The 20740-nt window shown below is 33.7% G+C and overlaps 3 protein-coding genes across 3 annotated transcripts; 1 reads left to right on the top strand and 2 right to left on the bottom strand.

The window, feature by feature from the left end:
- Positions 1–365: 365 nt before the first annotated feature.
- LOC133184319 (NAD-dependent protein deacetylase sirtuin-1-like) lies at positions 366–9288 on the bottom strand. Its single transcript, XM_061319341.1, has 10 exons — positions 9089–9288; positions 8949–8983; positions 8752–8857; positions 6603–6844; positions 6235–6387; positions 5955–6102; positions 5561–5640; positions 3026–3212; positions 2021–2635; positions 366–1014 (listed from the first exon to the last, which is right to left on the bottom strand). The coding sequence occupies exons 1-10, from the start codon at positions 9249–9251 to the stop codon at positions 485–487; spliced, it is 2259 nt and encodes a 752-aa protein (XP_061175325.1). The 5' UTR covers positions 9252–9288; the 3' UTR covers positions 366–484.
- Positions 9289–9474: 186 nt separating this feature from the next.
- LOC133184697 (dnaJ homolog subfamily C member 12-like) lies at positions 9475–14217 on the top strand. The gene is made up of 5 exons (XM_061319767.1): positions 9475–9564; positions 10391–10469; positions 10572–10711; positions 10958–11108; positions 13392–14217. The coding sequence occupies exons 1-5, from the start codon at positions 9487–9489 to the stop codon at positions 13460–13462; spliced, it is 519 nt and encodes a 172-aa protein (XP_061175751.1). The 5' UTR covers positions 9475–9486; the 3' UTR covers positions 13463–14217.
- A 2374-nt stretch (positions 14218–16591) lies between these two features.
- LOC133184696 (PHD finger-like domain-containing protein 5A) lies at positions 16592–20609 on the bottom strand. The gene is made up of 4 exons (XM_061319766.1): positions 20521–20609; positions 17804–17827; positions 17445–17611; positions 16592–17080 (listed from the first exon to the last, which is right to left on the bottom strand). Exons 1-4 carry the CDS (start codon positions 20570–20572, stop codon positions 16991–16993), a joined length of 333 nt encoding a protein of 110 aa, XP_061175750.1. The 5' UTR covers positions 20573–20609; the 3' UTR covers positions 16592–16990.
- Between the last annotated feature and the right edge of the window lie 131 nt (positions 20610–20740).

The following is a 20740-nucleotide window of genomic DNA, read 5'->3' as shown; positions in this document are numbered from 1 at the left end:
ATCATTTGAATACCTTGTATGAAAAAGGTTCAATTTTCCTCCCCATATCAACAATTTCAATTTGCAGATTACTAAAATAGACATCCTCATTTCTGTGTCACCTACTAACCAGAAAAATTCAGAGTCATTCCTCTATCCCCAATCATCTGTCACCCTAACAAACTCTATCTTTTGAACCATAAGAGATAATACAGCAGGCATTATGTTGCCTCAATGAGCATCATAACAGATTTCTGTTAAAGCAGGACAATGCCAAATGTTTTGTCCAACAGAATCTGTGTTTTCCCTTAAATGCTACAAAAACTTTTCATGCCGTGCTTTACATACCTACACTATATAAACTGAAATTCATAATCAAATTAGAATTTAACGACCTATCTCTACTTCTTATTCAGTAAGAAAACAAATAATGCTACAAAAGGGTTCAACTTTGATCTGCAGTTAATAAAAATTTACACAAGTCATGCTGAGTGTCATGGACAATTTACATGCTGCCATTAGAGGAATCTGGTAATAAAACACCACTATCCTTAGATGGTGAACTTTGTAATATATGCTCACGTTGCAAAGAATCCTTTTCTTTTACATCACTGTCCATTTTATCAATAGATGACTGGCTATCCACCACTGCATCGTCTGTCGTAGGAACATGAGATTGACTTCCTTCCCCTTGTCCGATAACTGAATCACAAGAACTCTTGTTCTCAGGCCAGTTCTGTGCTGCCTGGGAAACATGTTTTCTGTTCCGGTCAGAACTAGAGACTCCATCCTCCTGTGTGGTTTCATCAATGTCCTCTCCTGTACAGGTCTCTAAATCCTGACTCTGTTCTGTGATCTCATCTTCTTCTCCAGTTTGTTCGAGGTTATCTTGACTGGTGATGGAGGAGCAGCTAGAACTACTTGAAATACTGATGCTGTTCCGGAAATGATCCTCGTCCTCGCTATCTTCCTCCGAGTAAATCTCAGCACCTGGGAATGCATACCTGTTTGGAGGTAGGTACAAATACTGACCATCTGCAAAATATGTATTAAAATTTGTACTGATACATGTCATAAAAATATAATTATCATTAAGAAGATGGATAACAAGAAACCTGCCAAAATGCTCATCTGAGTTGCAGTTCACTACCTACCTAATTAAAGAGATGGATATGTAGATAAATGAAGTTCATTACTGTAATCCTTAAATCTTTAGGGTTCAGAAATTTTTAAATACAGTATATTTTTACTAAATATGAAGTTTACATATCACAGCATTGTAGTTAAAGAAGGTTAGTTATTCTGATGTAGATATTTGTGCCCACTTCAGGGCACTTGATCGTCCAGAATTGGAGTCATGGTCTTAAAGGTCAAGACACATGTACCTATAGCAATTGGTGATGTTTGCCTATTATCATGTAAATTGACTTATTGTGGCCTTGTTGACTTTTTGTACATTCCTGTAAAGTTTGGTATCTTAACAATGATAAGTTGATAATCTGAGACAAGCTGATGTTTATCCACGGTCCCTGTGATATTTCCTAAAAATTTTATGATTTGCGAAACCTTGGATATCTTGACCTCTGTCATCTTCACTACCCCCCCTATATCAATTCACAGTCCCAAGAGCATCTATCTACATGATACATGGATACATCAGGTCATTTTTTGCTCTGCTAAACATGTTAACATGGTGGCCATGGCCTTGTTTGTAATTGAATTCCTAGTACATGTAAAGCCAAATTTACCCAAGCACCATAAGAAGGTTTTGATCAAGGCTACATAAGAATACTTTCAAATAAATGACTAATTGTCTGCTGTGTTTGTGATGACAATATTTAAATTTTTTTTTTCCTATATACATATATCAGCACCTCCATACTCCTAGGTAAAATTTTACTGGTTATCAAGGTATCACCCTATCTCAATCTACATGACAGAAATTTTCTTTCTTTTTTTTGTACAATGGTTTTTGAGATCTCTAAAGACTTTAACCTTCATTTGTCAAAAACAAAACAAAATACTTTTTTTAATTAGTTACCTTCTAAGTACTTGGCAAGACTAACTTTCTTTGGCTGCCACATAGCCCTCAAATCATCTGTTGTAGAATCACAAGTCACAACCTCTTCTGCTTTATCTGCAGTTTCTTTCAAGGAAGATTCTTCACTTTTTAGATTGGAGTCATTGCATTTTAAAGCAGAATTTGCAGATGTCACAGTTGGACAATCTTCACAAGTTGAACTTTCGGGCTTTTCTTCACCAGCTGTAGCTTCATTTTCTTGCTTGCCCTCATTACCCCCTGGAGCATCACGGAGTTGACCTTGACCTGTATCAATGTGACCCTGCACATCATTTTCCTCCGTCTTATTCTGTGCTTCATTGGAATCTTCTCTATCCTTGTCCGTTTTGTCCTCTGCTGTAGTTTCCGTGTCAATGTTCTGTGGTGAGGGGACAGGAGAAGGTGTGCGTAACTGATCCCTTGTGATCTCAGTCATAACTGGAGAAAAATCTGCCAACACCTGGAACCCTTCCTCCAGTCGCTTGCAAAGCTCACTGATAATGACATCACAGTCACCTAACAGCTCAATGTCAAAGTTCAAATGCTTTAACGGTTCTCTGTTGATAAGGATCTGAGGCACTTTTTGAGGTAGAGAATCTGAAAAGTCAAACATGACAATAAATTTAACACACAGTATTAAAATCACAAGAGAAGTGTCTGTACAGATCATACACAATAATAAAGTGCTGTATAAAGTTTCTACATTGCCTGAAATTTTTTCCATCTTTTTAAAACAAAACCTGTATGCAGACTACAATTCTACATTTAGTTTATAATTCACTATATGGTATACCTTATATTATTCATTCATTATTTAAATTTATTTCAATACATTTCTAATAAATTGGCTTATTCTGCCAATGAAATTGCAAAAAGAAAATATATACTTCATCAAAATTAGAACTATATATAGCTATTCCAACAAGTCATCTCAACTAAAAAAAAATTCAGATAAATTCAGATTTTGGCTTAAAGAAAAGATATTACTAGGAATGAGAGCGACAGGTCGGACTTTGAGAGAAGACCCAATCACGATGAGGAGGTCACAGTTCTGCTTATCTTCTGCCATCTGCTGGTGAAACTCTTCTGGTAAACTTTCCCCAAAAAATACAATGTCTGGTTTCATTATGGCAAGCTCTGTTCCTTCAGGGCAGACTGGGCACTTTGGTATGACCTGCAACAAAACAAAAAATCGCCTTTAAGAAAATTAAATATGTACAATTTTAAACTGTGTAGTAGGGGGACATCACAAATCATCAGATCTGAGTAGGGTTGTCATCTGAGGACCCTTACACCCAAAGGTGACAACCCTACTTAGATGTGATAATTTGTGATGTCTCCCTATTAAACAGTCCATAATGGATTTATTATCCTAAAGATTTCAGATTTTATGCAAGAGCCCTAAGGGCCTTAATGATCACCTGAATATACTGTTAATCACTTTTTATTTGCAAGAACGTTATTTTCGCGTAATTACCCTGGTATCATCGTCGGAAATCCACGGGTGATCTCGTCTTTACGCATCACCCGTGGGCAAACTCGCTGAAATATCGCCATAAAATATGCTAATTTGTTGATTAATCAAAAAGTTGGAACTCTTAAATTTTGAAAATACGTTTATTAGTTTGCTATTTATGGTAAACATTTTGACGCTTGTTAAAACGAGCGAAGTTTGTTTTAAAACGATTAAAGTCAATTTGCACAGGTCACTGACATTAAATACCAGTCAGAAATTGTAAAGGAGTATCTTTTTCAAACTGCAAAATGCACCGGTGAGTGGATTTATTAGCAATCGGTGTGTTAACTAGGGCCTGTTAACTAGGGAATAGTTTTGGCATTGCCGAGCATACATACATAACCTGAACTTTAATTCATTGATTTGCCATCGCGACTCTGTTCAGCAGCCAATCAAATGACCCACACATATTAATTACATACGACGATTTTTCGGCGAGTTTGCCCATGGGTGATGAGTAAAGACGAGATCACCCGTTGGTATCTGACGATGGTAATTATGCAAGACAGTCTGCTCACAAAAATTTCATTCTTGCATGTATTTTCATTAGCATAGGATATATAGCAAAAAACCACATTCGTGAAAATCTTTTCTTACCAAATACCTATCTTGGAAAATAAAGTGTCATGAAAATTTGGTGATCTACAGTACTGTGAACATACTTTTTTCCACTGGGACATAATTGCACAGTACCTCAATTTCTGTTCAATCCATTGTAGAAAATTATGCAGATTTCTTGGATTACCTTTTTATGTCTCAAATGCACTTTAAGTATGCTTTGACAAATTTCCAGTGAACATTGGTGACAGCATACATAGTGTAAATTAATCCCATGTGGAAAAATGTATGTTTACAGGAATACAACCCTGAGCAGAGAAAATTTTCAAAGAATTAATTGCATTTACAATATAAGCAATAGATAACTGCCCTTACACCAGGCAGAACCCAGGGACCAGAAACTTCACAACTTTGATAAAGGCACCCTTGGTCATCATATTATCTGCTAAATACCCAGGAACACAAAATATTTCCAAAGAATTAATGTCTTTCACTATACAACCAATAGAGCCCACCCAATAAACAGAACCCCTGACCAAGGGACTCAGTAATTTCCTAAGTTTGAAAGAGGCACCCTTGCTCATTAAGATCATGCACTTAGTTTGTTTGCCAAATATACATTGGGAGAGAAGATTTTCAAAGAATTTATGCATTTTCTCTTTATGATCAATAGAGCCCCATCCTTGCACCAGAAACCCTGGCCCAGGAACCATGAAATTCACAATTTTGGAAGAGGCATCCTTGCTAATCATAATCATGCATTGATACCAAGGAGAGGGAGATTTCAAAGAAATAATGCATTTTCACTATATGATCAATAGAGCCCTGCTCTAACAAGTTAACAACAGAACACCTGACTTATGGGTCAAGGGAAAATTGGTTGTAATTGGTTCAGTGGTTACAGAAAAGAAGCTGAAAAATTTAACACATGACGACAGACGAAAACAGATAACAATAGATAGAAAACAGATAGCAATAGGTTACCTGAGTGACTCAGGGGACCCAAAAATAGAGCATATGATATTCAGGCAAACCTCCTACAACCAACTGCTCTGAAGCCATATTTTGAAATTTGCCAACAGATAACTCTGATATTTATTCTATTATATATGTCTCCACTATCTTGCATGCAAAATATTGTAATCTTAAGGGAGACAAAAAAGCTGATAAAATTTCCTATATGCTGGTGTACTTTCAAAATTACAACATGAAATACAGTATAAATAAATGTATTATGAAGGAATTAAAATTTTTGCTGAAAATTTGTTGAACCTGATACAGCTTTTGTGTAATTTTCACTCTGGTAAGAAATTTATATACTGCATGAAAAGGTAAAAAAAAGATCAAAAGAAATATATATGTAATGGGGCATATCATGTCAAGCACCTGCTGTGGGAACAAATAGCACAAAAAACATTGATCTGCCTGTTCTGCACAAAGACCTGTACCTGGTTAAATATATCCTCTCTGACGTCATCTGCCTCAACCTTGTGCTTACAAGCCATACAAGTTGCTCTTGCAAAAGAACCTAAAGAAATAAAATCAACATCATTTGTTTTGTTTTTTTTTCTTCTAGCTTAAACTTTAAAAAATAAAAAAACTTTCCAATCTGTTTATTTTTCATTATCTTTGTTCACTTTTCTTGAACTACTTTTTTTGGGGGTGTGTGGCACTCAAAAGTAGAACATTCTAAAATTCAGTATATGGAATTACAGAGCTTTATTTGTCTATGACATTCCTTTTAATTGGAGTATTTGATGTTTGAAGGTAAAATTTATATTCCTTGCAGTACTGGTCAAGCAAAGTGAACTTAAATCAGCAATTTTTTCTTCGAAATCTCACCATGACACTGTATCACATTCTGGATTCCAGCAACCTGCTCCAATGTGTCGATGTTCTGTGTGTAATTTCGGAGTAATTGTCCATGCCTCTCTAACAGTCGAATAAACTTGTGTGACTTTGATGGTTCAAACTGACCAGGGTATATTTCCTTCAATAAAATTTACATATTTCAAGCATCGTGTAACGGAATTACGGATATAACTACCACAGTTTTCAATCACCTGCTTATCCATATAATGTAAAAAGCAATTATTGTCATGTAGATTTTGTGAAAGCAAACCTTTGCAAATTTGAAAAATGGTCTCTGGTCTTTTATAAAGAAATTGATATCAAACATTGCTTGAGGATCAGGTAGGTTTGGAAAATCCACAGCTAATCTGGCATAGATACCATCTCGCGACCTGAAATCTGGGATACCACAGGATACAGATACCTGAAACATTATTATTCAAAAATGACTAATAATTATAAATGCTAACTATAAAAAAAAATTACCAAATTCTATACCATTTCTACAATGTAGATGCATTAACATTCCTGATCTACTTTTGGTAATGTTAAGAAAATTGCTTTTGTTCTATAAAGCAGGACTAGAAAATGAAACAGCAGATGATAATTTGATAAGTTTAACTAAGAACATGTTTGTACCCCTGCTCCTGTGAGTACTACAATCTTCTGACAAGATTTAATAAGATTTATAGCATGATCTAGCGTATGATACTCCTCCAGGCGATTCCTCTTGGGTGGCTCAGACATGAGATGTATTATAATCTCCCACAACGAGAAGTCATCCATGTGATCAATTTCAACATCTCTGGAAATAAGATCCCTTAAAATAACTCTTGGATTCTGACCAAGCATCATCTGACGTTGTATCCAGGCCATGGTACCTGAAACATAAAAACTTAAGGTGCAATGTGGAATAAAACAAAACTATAAATAAAATTGAAACCATTCAAAGTTTGATGAAATCAACTTGATCAAAAATGTGTAATTTTTACAAATATTTACAGATTGTTATTGTGAGAAATGTTTTCAGCTCTACAAATCACACACTTAAAATTAAATGTTTAAAAATTTTGTTCTTGGCAACAAAAATGACTAACACATTGCTGAGGAGATGTGATATTACTTTTAATATCTGTATGTTTTATCATATTATATATATTGAAGTACTGTCTTTTTTTAACTGAGAATTCCAGGAAATGTTTTACATCTACCAAAAATAATCCACTTTAAAATTATTGCAACCTGTAAATTTTAATTATATATTACAGATATAACCATTTTATCCAAAAACGGACTTTCTAGCAAAATGTAATCTTTAATCCTGAACATGATCTAATCTATAAAATTATACTATTTAAAGAAATTGAGAAGAAATGTGGATGAGTGTTTCTGTTTCAAAACTGCTGAAAATTACTGTCTTTTAATTATGAAGGCCTTATGTGCAGTCCAGCACAAAAATTCCATAGATAATAAATATTTGGCATTCAAAAGACAGAAATGGAAATATTAATCCAAAGCTAAATGCTATATAAAGAAAGGTAATACCAGGGCTCTCACACCACTTTTTGGGACTGGGGCTGGGACTGTAAGAATTGGGAAAATTAGCGACCTTTCTGGGAATTTTGGGAAAAATCATTAATTATAGACATTTTACATTAAAATCATTACATACATGTATTGGTTTTCTGGTGTTTGTTATCAACTAAATTTCTGCAATATAGAGGAATACGAATAACAAGTTTAGTAATTACATATTTTACTAAATGTTCTTTAATTTTTGTGGAAGTGAAAATTGAGAAAAATAATACATTCAATTGGGAAAAAAGGTACCTTAATTTTTTGAATCTGCAATGGTAATTATACAGAACCGAGAGCCCCTGAATACTAGGTTATAACCTGGCTAACACATTTAAACATGCAAATCTACATGTCAGTTAATGGAGGAACCCCAGATCCCCTTCTACTTTTTAAATGTCCCCTGCTACTTTGATTCTTAGGGACAACCCTGTACACTGCAGTGACTTATTTTAATAGATGATTGTAAATAGGGCTGTATTGATATATCCCTGCACAATACAGAGCATATTGCAATACTTGAGCCACAATTCAATAATTCCAATATGATACATTTTAATATAGAGGAAACAAATCATAAGGTTGAAGAAAAGATACATGTATAATAATAAAGAGGGCAAGTCTTTATAAATACACAATTTAATTAATATATTTATTGGACTAAATCAGAAAACTACTTGCATTTTTATATAAAATATGGTTCTAATGAATAAAACATTGCAGATTTTAAGATTAATCAAGTCAATGTTATAATTTCAATGATTTCTTTATATAAACACACAACAAGATCAAGTATGTAAAGACTTAAGCAACATTATTTAATAAAGAATATAGGGGGTCTGATCATTACATAAAAAAAATAAATTTTGATCGACATGTATGAACCCAAACTATTAAAATCATGTGCTATGAACACTGCCAAAACATTTTTGCTAGTTGTGATATGCAAGCAATTGACCAAATGCTTCAAAAAGTTGTAGGGCTTTGACAAGTTTTTGTCAGGATGCAATTCTTTTACAAAACTACTATTTTTATTTCTCCATTGTGTATGTAAAAATAATACAGTAAGGTCAAGCCTGATTGTATTAACAAACCTGATTAAAAATGTACTGAACTGAAATCTAGGCAATGAATCAAACATTGAATTGAGTGTTTTTATTGAACATCAGTGAATTGTTTCAGACAGCTGTTATCATTTTTTTTATTTATTTACCTGGTGATGATTTCCATGCTCTCTCACTCAAGCCTGATATATCACTTATATCACTGTCGGAGTCCCCATCGTTAGTTTTATCACCCAGCTCCAGGCAGTCAGGTAACTTGAATTCATAAAAGACAGATCAGCATTTAAATTTACAGAAAGGATAACATTGACAAGTTACTTTGTAGCATATATTTTGCAATCATTACCTCCACTGACTCAATTACTTTGTGAGATCCACTTTCTGAAATAAAATAAATACAATACTATAATATTGTTTACATTTCTACTTTCAGTTTCTCATAAGAAACGTGACAAAGGGAGAGAATAATTTTTGGAATAACTTTACCACTAGATGTTGATGGCATATCCTCATTTCCTGTCGATTTAGCTGTAGCACAATTATTGTTGGAAGAACATGCTTGTTTAAGATCACAATCATTTTCTTCAGTGTCAAGTTTTAACCTTTTTGTTGGAATTTCGACCACTTCATCTTTCACATCTTCCGCCATTGCAAAGTTCTCAAAGATGCGCTGCGCAGGGGGAGCATTTATTGTAACGTATTTTAAATTTTAAAATGTACAATCTACAAAACCAACCAGACTAATTTTCTCAATTTTCTTTTTTTTATAATTTTATATCTTAAAATGAAATATCTTTCAGTTTCATCTATTTTATCAGGTTTTGATGCAGAATATATTGATCTAAACATTCAATGACTACTCCTAAGTTAAAGTGAAAGTAGAGATGGAGAATGTTTTTGATTATGAGAGGAATAAAGAAGACGATCTTTATAATATTCTTGGATGTAGCGAACATTCTACGGTGGGTATCAAAGCAGCTAAAAGTATGTAAATAAAACGAGACGTGAAGTGAAAACTAGAACACTGAATCTAGCTATCAATTTTGTGCAAAATTTGAACAAAATATTTCATATTTGTAACATTTTTAACAAATAGATGACATACTACCTACCCAAACTAAAGACATAAATCTTAATCTCTGTCCAGAGCAATATCACCTACATTTGATTTATAAAATCATACATATAAAATTATGCTGGTTCTCTCTACACAGTGAGTGTTGTTACTCTTTATGAGAATTAATTAAAGTATTGTCTTTGTCATCATATTGAAATTATTGTTACCTAAAATATTGAAGAAGTAGAAAAATGTTGTATTTAAACTAGTTAAATTAATTGTATTTTATTTAAATTCACATGCCTATAATATGTATTATATATGAATTAGAAAGTAAGTCAATGGTGTTTGAAGCATTATGATATTTATTCTCTTTAGAGAAGTGGACAGGCAAAAGCCTGTCCACTTCTCTAAAGAGAATATATGATATTATGAAAAAAAAAATGTAAATACACGTTAATATTTCAATTGTCAGCAGGGGTGTAAAAATTATTTTGTTATACATTCCAGCCCTAAATTTGCTATATCCCTTTTTGTTTTTGTATTTGTTGCAACAGGGGATATTTAATTAGTAATTTTTCATATTGAGATGTTTATACCCATTGAAATTATGTTTGTGAATTTCTAGCAATCCATGAATATTGCACATTGTAAATTAAAGTAAGTTTACAGTATGCAGAACCCAGAGGGAATCAGAGTTATCAAAGGTCATTATATCTCTTTTTTGATAGACTGAACAAATCTTGACAGAATACAAAGCAAGAGTTTTAGATCTCCATCCAGACAAGAATCCAGATGATCCACAGGCAGGTAAGAGTCTATAATTAGGAACAAAACCCACAGTTGTTCTACAGTACTATTGAATTACACTAGTGTTTTATTATCAATACTGAAAAGGTATTTTTGTTCAAGCTCAAAAGTTTGCACGCCTGGCTCAAGCAAAAGATATTTTAACTGATCCTGAGAAAAGGCAAGCATACGATACTTGGAATAACTCTGGAATCACTGTTCCATTTGAAAAATGGCAGGCACTGCGTGATGCAACGAAGACGGTAAGTTTTCAGCAAAAGTTCCTTTGGGTATGTAATATGAATTCATTTGATAAAGTTGACTTGAACTTGAACTTGACATCTTTTATAGTGAATTGATATTTTAAAATCTGTTTTTCCATTCCCATTAGGCTAAACTAAATAATGATCATTGTCGTGTAAATACTTCATATTTTTTAAATTTTGGCACAGTTTCAAGGGAGAAAACACAGGTTTTTAAATCTTCTCATAAACCTGGATTGTTTGTAGACATTACACTGGGCATCAGTCAAACCCCAGCCTACAATACAATCTCAGGAACACATGACAACAACCAGTGTACACCCTTCTTCTTCTGATGATCTTGACTCGTCACCGTTCAAAGTAAAAGAGCCCATCTCACATGCTGCAGTCTACAGCAGTAAGTATCAGTATCAACTTCTCATTGTTTATTTCAACCTTGATCAGTCTGATTAAAATCAGATCTGATTTTAATCAGATTGAACCTTAATGTGCTTTACATGGAGCATGTTGAAACTTGGGGATTCCTAGTCTGTGTTGTTACGGAGTGACGTAATATTGACATTTCTGTTAAGCTTCTTGTTGATAGTTGAAGCTCTGCCTACCAGTCACCAAAAAAAGATATAATGTATCAAGTAGCCAATCAAAAATCAAACAGTCAGAGAATAAAACACATTTCACATAAACTGAACACCTTCCTTCATACTATGTTAAGATTTTTTAGTATGACACATATAGTTGCACAATTTTAAAATTTATGGTGAAGAGAGAATTGATGCTGTACATGCATATGTATTTCTTGACTTCTTTATTTTGATATTTGTAAGATGATGCACAAATAATACAAGTTTTGTGGAATGTAGATGTATATATTATAGCTTTGCAATCAAATATTTTGGAAAGACTTCAAACTTTAATAATAAAATTCAATCTTTCATATTCCCGATATTTGATCAAATACATGTATCATCCTGAACAAGTATCAGGAGCCTGGAAAGATCAAATTTTTAAGAAAATAAGAAGAGTGTGAAAATATCAAATTTTAATAAGGGGTTGATGGAGCTTCAAGAGTGAAGCAATTGGAAATATATGTCACTTTGTTTGTCACCAATGCTAGATTGTAAGGTGGAGCTTCAACTTCCAAAAAGAAGCAAATCAGAAATCAATAACATCACTCCGTACGAAACAAACAAGCATTCCCCAAGCTTTAATGCATTTCATTGTAAGTTGGTTAAGTACTAATATACATTTAAGAAATAATTCCCGTGTTGGAGGAATTGTTTGAGAATATACCCTGATAGTCGAGAGATTTTGTTGGCAAATATAAACTGAGCCCAAAGGGTGAGGTTTTTATTTGCCAAAAAATCTAGAGACTAAGGGGTGTATTCTCCAAAATTTCCGCCAACGAGGGAATTATTTCTATTCTGCTACAGCGAACATTTGAATTTCTCATTAGAGAAATGCGGAAACTGGGACATCATCAGAAGTGTCTTATGATGTCACAATTGAATACTACTCTTCCTTCATTTGTATTTCATTTAGAAAAAGTATGATGTATTCCAAAGCCGTAGTAATTTTTTTCCCACCAATTTGCATCACAACCAAAAGATAATCTCTTTCCTTTTCCTAGTGAACACCTATTTGTCCTATTTGTGGTAACTAGCATAAGCATATAGCTGATGCTGTCTTGATGAAACATATTTGCAGGTTCCCTAAAGTTTCTAGATCTATAGTGATCTGTTGGTTCCTTCATCTGTCTGTCCAATATTGCTTGTCAGGAGAACATTTTCTCTCCCCTTCCCTCAGTCTGGCTCATTTTCACCCATACTTTGCTCATGGGTAAGGGGTATGCAGCGACATTTAACCAATTTCTAGATCAAAGGTCAAGGTCTCTGTTTAAAATCCTTGTCTGGAGCATATTTTCTCTCCCCTTGTCTCATACTTCAGCCTTGGGCTAAGGGTGTGCAGTGACCTTGAAGAAAATTTTTAGGTCATAGGTCAAACCAGATTTCTAGAACCCATGTCAGCAGCATATTTTCTTTCCCCTTAGCCCTATCTGACTCACACCTCACCTACAGAGAGCTTGTGGCTAGAGGGTGTGCAGTGACCTTAAACAATTTTTTTTTATCAAAGGTTAAATCAAATACCTCTGTGTAAAAATCTTTGTCAGTGGCACATTTTTCTCTCTTTGGCCCATTCTTAGAATATGCAATGACTCTGAATGAACTTTCTAGATCAAAGTCCAAGATAAATGAAAAAAAAAACAACTCTGTTTTAATTCCTTGTTCAGAGGGTATTTTCTCTCCCCTTGGTCCTATCTGGCTCAAACTTTACCCAAAGAGAAATCAGAGAATAAGGATATGCAATGACCTTGAACAAAGTTTTAAGATAACTGGTCAAGGTCAAAACAGATCTCTGTATGATATTCTTACCATGAGCATATTTCCTCTCCTAGGCCCCATCTGGTTCATGCCTCACCCAAAGAGTAAAGAGTCCACAAGTAAATGTGTAAGTCAAAGGTCAAACTCCACAGTCCTTTACAAGTCTCTTTCATCCAAATGTCTTTTGCTGAAAGCTGGGCCTGTTGTGCTTTAATGTTTTAGATTTTTTAGATTTTTCCTGTTTCAGTTACTTGCAAAAAAGTTTCATTGAGAGCAAATAAGTTTAATTTTGTTCTTTGTAGATCAGAATGTTCAGTGGGAGAGAGATCCTCCATCAGACATCTTGAAAAAGTTTAGAAATTATGAAATCTGAAGGAGAGAAAAAATTCTGTGTGTACATGTATTGGAGGGAAGTTATTCTTCTTGAAGTTGAATATATACAAAAGGATCATATACAGATTTATTTCAAATTATGTCTCAGTATTAATTTAAGCACTGCATGTGCTTGTTTAAATGAGGTCCAACAAAGGTTGAAAGTCTCTCGTTATCAGATGGAAATTTTTCCAGATAGAACTATATGTACACCTTGTATTGAAATATTTGGTATTGTCAGTGTATTGTTAAATATATTATTTATTGTTGTGCTCTTTTTTGTTCATTTGTTTGCTTTCTTTCTTTTTTACAAGTGTACGCAGTTGATAAATGAAGAAAGAGTTGAAGGAAAGAATGTTGGCCAAAAGAAAACATCTAATGTTTTTATTTCTTGTAGGGAGCTCATGATCAAACAAGCATACACTATTTTGTAATTTTGCTTAAGAACTCGAGCAACTAAAATATTATCACCAAATTAAAGTTTACAGTTTGTTGACAAAATAAAAAAGGACTTTTGAAATAATTGCCTATATGACACATATTTGATATCATGGATTTTTTTCTTATAAATTACAGCTCTGTTAATTATTATATCCATAAAAATTTATCCAAGTGATGCTTTGGCAAACATATACTTTCCAAGTGAAATTCTCATTCCAAAGAATCTCCAGAATTGTGTACTTACATTGTACATGTATATTTTGTTAAATTTATAATTATTGGTGCATTATCTGTTGTGATACACATATATATAAAGTTGACCAGTATTAAAATATTAAAAAGATAAAGACCACCTTTTTTTTGTTTAAGTTTATACAGTCACCTCAACAAAGTTTGAGAAAGTTTATGCTATACACCCAAATGTGGCATTCAAGTTTCAAGTTTGGTGCAAGACCATTGATAAATATTTCATTTATTAATTTTTTTTCCCTTTAAGATTCCTTTGTAGTTTGTAATATTTTAAATCTCCATCTTCTCATGAACTACCACCATTGAGCTAAACAACTTATTGATCATGTTCAGTTTTGCATAAGTTTTATATATACCAATTGTTTACAAAACTAGTTTACATTGTGGTCTTGAAAACATTTTTACAGACAGCAATTATGTACAGATACACAAATTTATCATAGGATATGATAGATAGAGGTATTATAAACATACAATATTAACATACATAATATAAAACTGAACTGGATCAATGAAGTTTTTGTTGCCTTGAAATCAATGAGAAGACTGAAAATAATGTCTTAAATATGCTGATTTAAATAATTGTAACAATGGGTAAAAGACCAGAACCCCTGACCCAGGGGCTATGAATTTCCAAAATTTGGAAGAGGTACTCTTGCTCATCATAACCATGCACTTAGTTTGCTAAATACCCAGGGGCAAAGAAGATTTTCAAAGAAATGATGAATTTTTATTGTGTAATGAATAGAGCCCTTCTCTATCACTAGAATCCCTGTCCCAGGGGCTATGAATTTCACAATTTTGGAAGAAGCACCCTTTTTCACATAACCAGCAAATAGTTTGTCTGCTGAATTTACCCAGGGGCAGAGGAGAAGATTAAAAAATAATTTAAGCATTTTCACTACATTATCAATAGAGTCCTGTCCTAACACTGGAACCCCTGATCAGGGACAAGATACTTTTTCAATAACAATATTACTCACTTTTATGTGCGTGGTGATAATAAGCCTTTTGATCCATGTCATGGATAAATTTTGGATCTGGTTAACCAAATAATTTGAATTTTGATTTGAATCTTTGAGGTGTTGGTTTCCAGTTTTATATTTACAGTCAAACCTCATCATCTTGAACTCAATGGGGCAGAGAAAAAAAACTTCCAGATATCCAAGGATTTGAGATATCAAGAGTAAAATACTTAAAGAATATGTGGTTGGGACTTCCAAATCACTTTGACATATCCATGGTATTCAAGATATTGGTGTCCAAGATTTTGAAGTTCAATTGTATATTACAAAAGAAAGCTTTCTTGTAAGTTGTCATTTGTTTCAAAGAAACGGGGGTTCCCTTAGATCAGAGTTTTAAGAATTTTGTGATCTTACCCTAACTGACATTTTTCTTTTAATACTTACCTCCTTTTTAAAGAAAACACAACTCTTCAAAGAGCCAAACTTAAGATTTTTATTTTAAAGATGATTTCACGAAAGAACAAGTCTCAATAAGGCTTATCTGTGGTCCCCGGTTACTCGTCAAATTTCGAACATTTATTAAAATTTTTAAAAATTAAATTTTATTATTAACTAATGTCTTTATTATTTGAATCATCATCTAAGAATGTCTAACAATAGATATAGGCAGCATATGAAGCTGCGCGTTGAAGGTAGGGTCCTTCGATTTTCATGAATATCAAAAGAAATCAGTGACAGGTACACACTTCAAAGCTTTCGTAAACACCGAGCACAGGTTTGTTCAGAGTCGAGTTTGAAATATAATGTGTATATTATATGTGTAAAGGTTGAGTGAAAATATCTTTGTTGAACAACCTTGTGCTCTATGTTTTCTAATTAAAAGTATTATGATTTTGAATCTCTTCGTTGACTTCATTTACATGCGATTAACCTCTTTATGACCTGTTTAGAATCATAGCAAGCCACGTGGATTTGTATCGTTACGGGTAAATGCCCCCAGTAAACGTGCTAGTTCTCAGTTGAAACATACTCAGTTTTATATCGATCAGCATGGACTTGTTTGGTTCATCTTGTTATAGCTTTTATTGCCAAAGTTTTGTAAATAGAAAATTGTATTTGTAGTTAATTGTGAATCTTGAACATATAATATTCGTCTTTGAACGAAAAATATAATTCCAAGATCTTCTTTTTATAGTATCTAATCTAAATGTCTCCGCCCATTTCCATGTAATAGAGAAACCGTAGTCTGATCGGGTGAAAATGTTCCGGGATTTTTTAGTGCGATAGGTGTTAAAAATAGGCTTGTATTTTTTTATATGTTTAATTATTCATTATAAATACACAATGTTTTAATTAGAAATACTTCGTTATACACAATGAAAACAATCAAAATACCGTACGCTAATATTTAACCGGTAAACCAAGGGTGTAAAAAGGGACCACACTACTATACTTAAGTAGAATACTCCTTTGCCTGGCAGTGTTTGAAAAGCAAAATCAAAGTAACAAGCTAAAGAAATATCAGCAATTAGATCATAGCTTGAATGGCATTCATTGTTAATTCATATTTGGCAATTCTTGGAACATCATCCTGATATTTTTTCTTGTTTACAAAATTCTTAAAATATTAAAATAATAAAAACAATGTATGTAATGTTATATATTTATATTCCTACTGAAATAAAAAATGAAAATGAGGTCTATGATATTTCACATGAAATACAAAACTGATGATGAGTAAACATTTACACATTCAACTGGCAGACCATTGCTTGCACCAAGTTTTTCACAGATAAAATTTGCTCACAATTCACAAAGAATGCTTTTCTGATGTTTTTGTCAACTAATAATTTCATATACACCATCAATAGTTCTCATCTCTTCTTGAATCCATATTTCTTTCTTTCATAAAACAGATCTGTCTTTGCACTTCCCAGATTCACTATCTTTGGACATCCATCTCTCTAAAAGAGAAGTAAACTGTACATTAATTATATTATTAATTAGACTTGACATACATGTACGTTCCAACAATTAGTGTTTACTGACATATCTTTATTCAAAATCTAACACTTAGCAGGTAGGCTAGCTGTCTGTTCAATTGAGATACTAGTAGATATCTACCACCTAGCTGCTAGGTTAGTTCCTACGATCTTGAATGCAGCCCTGATGATTCCAGATATCAAGGTTAAAATATGAAGAAAAAGTCATCGGGACTTTTAACTCTCCTCAACATATCTATGGTATTTACAATATTGATGTTTGAGATACTGAAGTTCAACTGAATATGTAAAGCATATATCTGTATGTACATGTGTCTGTACTCACATCTTTCTCCATTATGGTACACTCCTTGCAGTAGTAAGCATCTGAAACCCCAGGCCCTCCACAAATCACACAACGACCTTGGTAGGAGCCATAATTACACTCATCACAGATCCGCACCAATGTGCATGGCCTGACATATGAATCACATATTACACATTTACCATCACCTACAAAACAAAATGCTTTTGTGGAAAACTGTAAACAACATTTCTTCCTACTTTCCTAGGATTATTATATACCATATAAGTTTCAATATCCAATCACATTCATATCATATGTATGAAGTTTGTAGTACATGTATTAATCTTTATAACATTCAAATTCAACTTCAAGTAATTAAGATGCAAACAAAAACTTACATTTTTCACAGAGTCTACCAATAGCTGAAAAAGAAAGCATAACAATCAATAGGTTTATTTGTACAATGTTTCAAGAAAAATTATTAATTTTCAATGAAAGTCAAGAAAAAACAAGATGTGTTTGTGAAACACTGATGCCCCTGTATGGCAGCTTATGGCGAAGGTTAAAGTTTCTCAAATGCAAGTCAAAATCCAGGCCAAAAGAAAAAAATGTTGGTACCCAAAGAAAGGTTTTGTCTCGAGGAATATACCTGTGAAATTTGAAAGCCATAGCTGCAACTGTTCAAAAGTTATGGCGAAGGTTAAAGTTTATAAAAGTAAGTAAAACGTCAAGGTCAAGGTGGTTGGTATCCAAGAAAAGGTCTTGTCACAAGGATTGCATATGTGAATTATGAAAGCCCTAGCTCCAACCATTCAAAAGTTATGGCCAAGGTTAAAGTTTTTCAAAAGTAGGTCAAACTCCTAGGTCAAGGTCAAAAGGTCAAAGAGGTTGATATCCAGAGGAAGGTCTTGTCACAAGGAATACAGGTGTGAAGTTTGAAACCCCAAGCACCAACTGTTCGAAAGTTATGGCCAAGGTTAAAGTTTTTCAAAAGTAGGTCAAACTCCTAGGTCAAGGATACTATGGATATTTGACTGGATAACAGTTATTATAGCACCTGACTACATGTGCAGTAATGCAGGGGTCCGGGCAGACAGAACATTCTGTAACTGAAATGATTTGTCCTAGGTACCTGGATCACGATAGAATTTGTTCAATGTGTAACTTTCAATGTACCGGGTAGTCAAATAAACAGGGGCAGATAATTCTAATCTATGTGTATTCTACAAACCATTCAGGGAAATGACATGGCATATAAATAGAACATTGTGATGATGTGTGATTTTTTTCTCCCTTTTCCTTGTTTTCTGTTTGTTTGTTTGGTTTTGTGTGGTAAAGGGGAGAGAAGGCATATACAAGCTCAAAAAGGTTTGTTATGATAAAATTCGTGATTATTTTCAGTGCAACTCCTTTTGTATACTCCAAAATACTGTTGGAGCAAATCACTCCGTTTTGCTACTTTCAACTATATGGGACATATTCTAACTGTGATATGTGCTGATTGAGTAACTGTCCACCATCTTGTGTGGATAAATATGATTTCTTCTCATTGTGCTGAATTATTACCAATCAATTTATATCATGTTTGTCAGAACTGGTCTTCTTTGTTACTTCATTCAAGAAGTAACTGTGTGGTCACAAATAATGTGGCGATCAGGCGGGTTCAATCACCAGTGGCCAGATAGCTCAGTTGGTAGCGTACCTGACTGGAAACTGGTCTGGTCTGCCACATTTTTCTCCTCTCCTGTTACATTTGGTGCCAAGCCATGCCCTGGAAGTGACAGGTGAAAGACCTGGCAAGGAAGGGCCTGGATTGATGTCTTCGGTGGCCGAGGCCTTTAAGGAGGGAGGAATGTGGCAGTCAGATGGGTTCGATCATTGGTGGTCAGATAGCTCAGTTGGTAGAGCACCTGACTGGAGACTGGTCTGGTCCGTCACGTTTTTCTCCTCTACTGTTACATTCGGTGCGTCGATTTACCCAAATGGACCCAAAATGAAATGCAACCCAAATGGACACAAATGGACCCAAATGGAAATCAAATGCAATTTCAAATATATATATATTATCGTATTATCAAGTTGTTACTTATATAAAATTATGAAAATAATGAACTTACAAATGGAGAATATTAATCATTCTTTTCTATATTTTTTTTCTATTTGTAATTAACTTTTGCATATCATTGAAAAGAAAATTGAAATATATAATATTAAATTTATATAGAAAATATACAGAAGTATTAACTTTCTAATTTAATAACTTATTCTTAATGAACTTAATTTACGCTAAAGGATATAGGTTTATAATTAAATTTATATTGTAGATAGTTATTATGATACTTGATACTTGGTTTTTAATCCGCTAATCTTTTTTTATTCTTTATTGGATAAATTGCTATTTTAAACAATGATATATGTTGTGCATTTCATTAATGCTCCTAAATTTGGAAATTTATTTATTTAAGTAGCATCTTTAAAATACGATAATATATATTTAAAATTCCATTTGGTTTCAATTTGATTTCCATTTGGGTCCGTTTGATTTCCATTTGGGTCCATTTGAGTTTCCATTTGGGTCCATTTGAGTTTCCATTTGGGTCTATTTGTTTCCATTTGGGTCCATTTGGGTAAATCGACGCACCCCTTACATTTGGTGCTGTTGACCAGGATGGTACAGGTACAAGACCTGGCCAGGGAAGAGCCTGGGTTGGTGTCTTCTGGGACTGAGGAGAGAGGAGAGGAATGTGGCGGTCAGACAGGCTTGATGGCAGGTGGCCAGACAGCTAAGAGCTTAGTTGGTAGAGCACCTGACTGGAGATTCAGGAGGCCCGGGTTCGAATCCCGGTCTGGTCTGTCGCATTTTTCTGCTCTTCTGTTACAGAACTTTTAGAACTTTGATTGTAAATGCACTGAAGGAGACATATCAAGCAACGTATTTAACCAGACCTGTTTTAGTGTATATCATGTATATAGCTGTATAGTGAAACCAGTGGATATATGTATAATGTATGTTCTTATCACGAGTCTGATGAAAGAATATCTGATTGAAAAATGGCTGACCTAAAAGAAAACAAAGTTATTAATACATCAAAAATACCTTTTCCGCCTTACATACCTACACCAGGCTGTTTTCTGCAAAAAATAAGATCTGGGTGATGCTTTGCCATGTTCGAAAAACGTTTCGTCTATGTAATATATTTACTTCGAACTTCCATGCAAAACGAAAATCATGTAAAACGCACAGGTAACGAAGACTTTATTGCACTACGTACGAGTTAATATTGAGTTTGATAGTCTCAAATGCGTTTTATTTTAATAAGATTTTTTTCACTACA

The sequence above is a fragment of the Saccostrea echinata genome, unplaced genomic scaffold (genome assembly GCF_033153115.1).
Source record: "Saccostrea echinata isolate AGI-Se365-2 ecotype Australia unplaced genomic scaffold, CSIRO_AGI_Sech_v1 ptg000010l, whole genome shotgun sequence".
NCBI lineage: Eukaryota > Metazoa > Mollusca > Bivalvia > Ostreida > Ostreidae > Saccostrea > Saccostrea echinata.
This window is presented reverse-complemented; position numbering and strand designations above follow the sequence as displayed.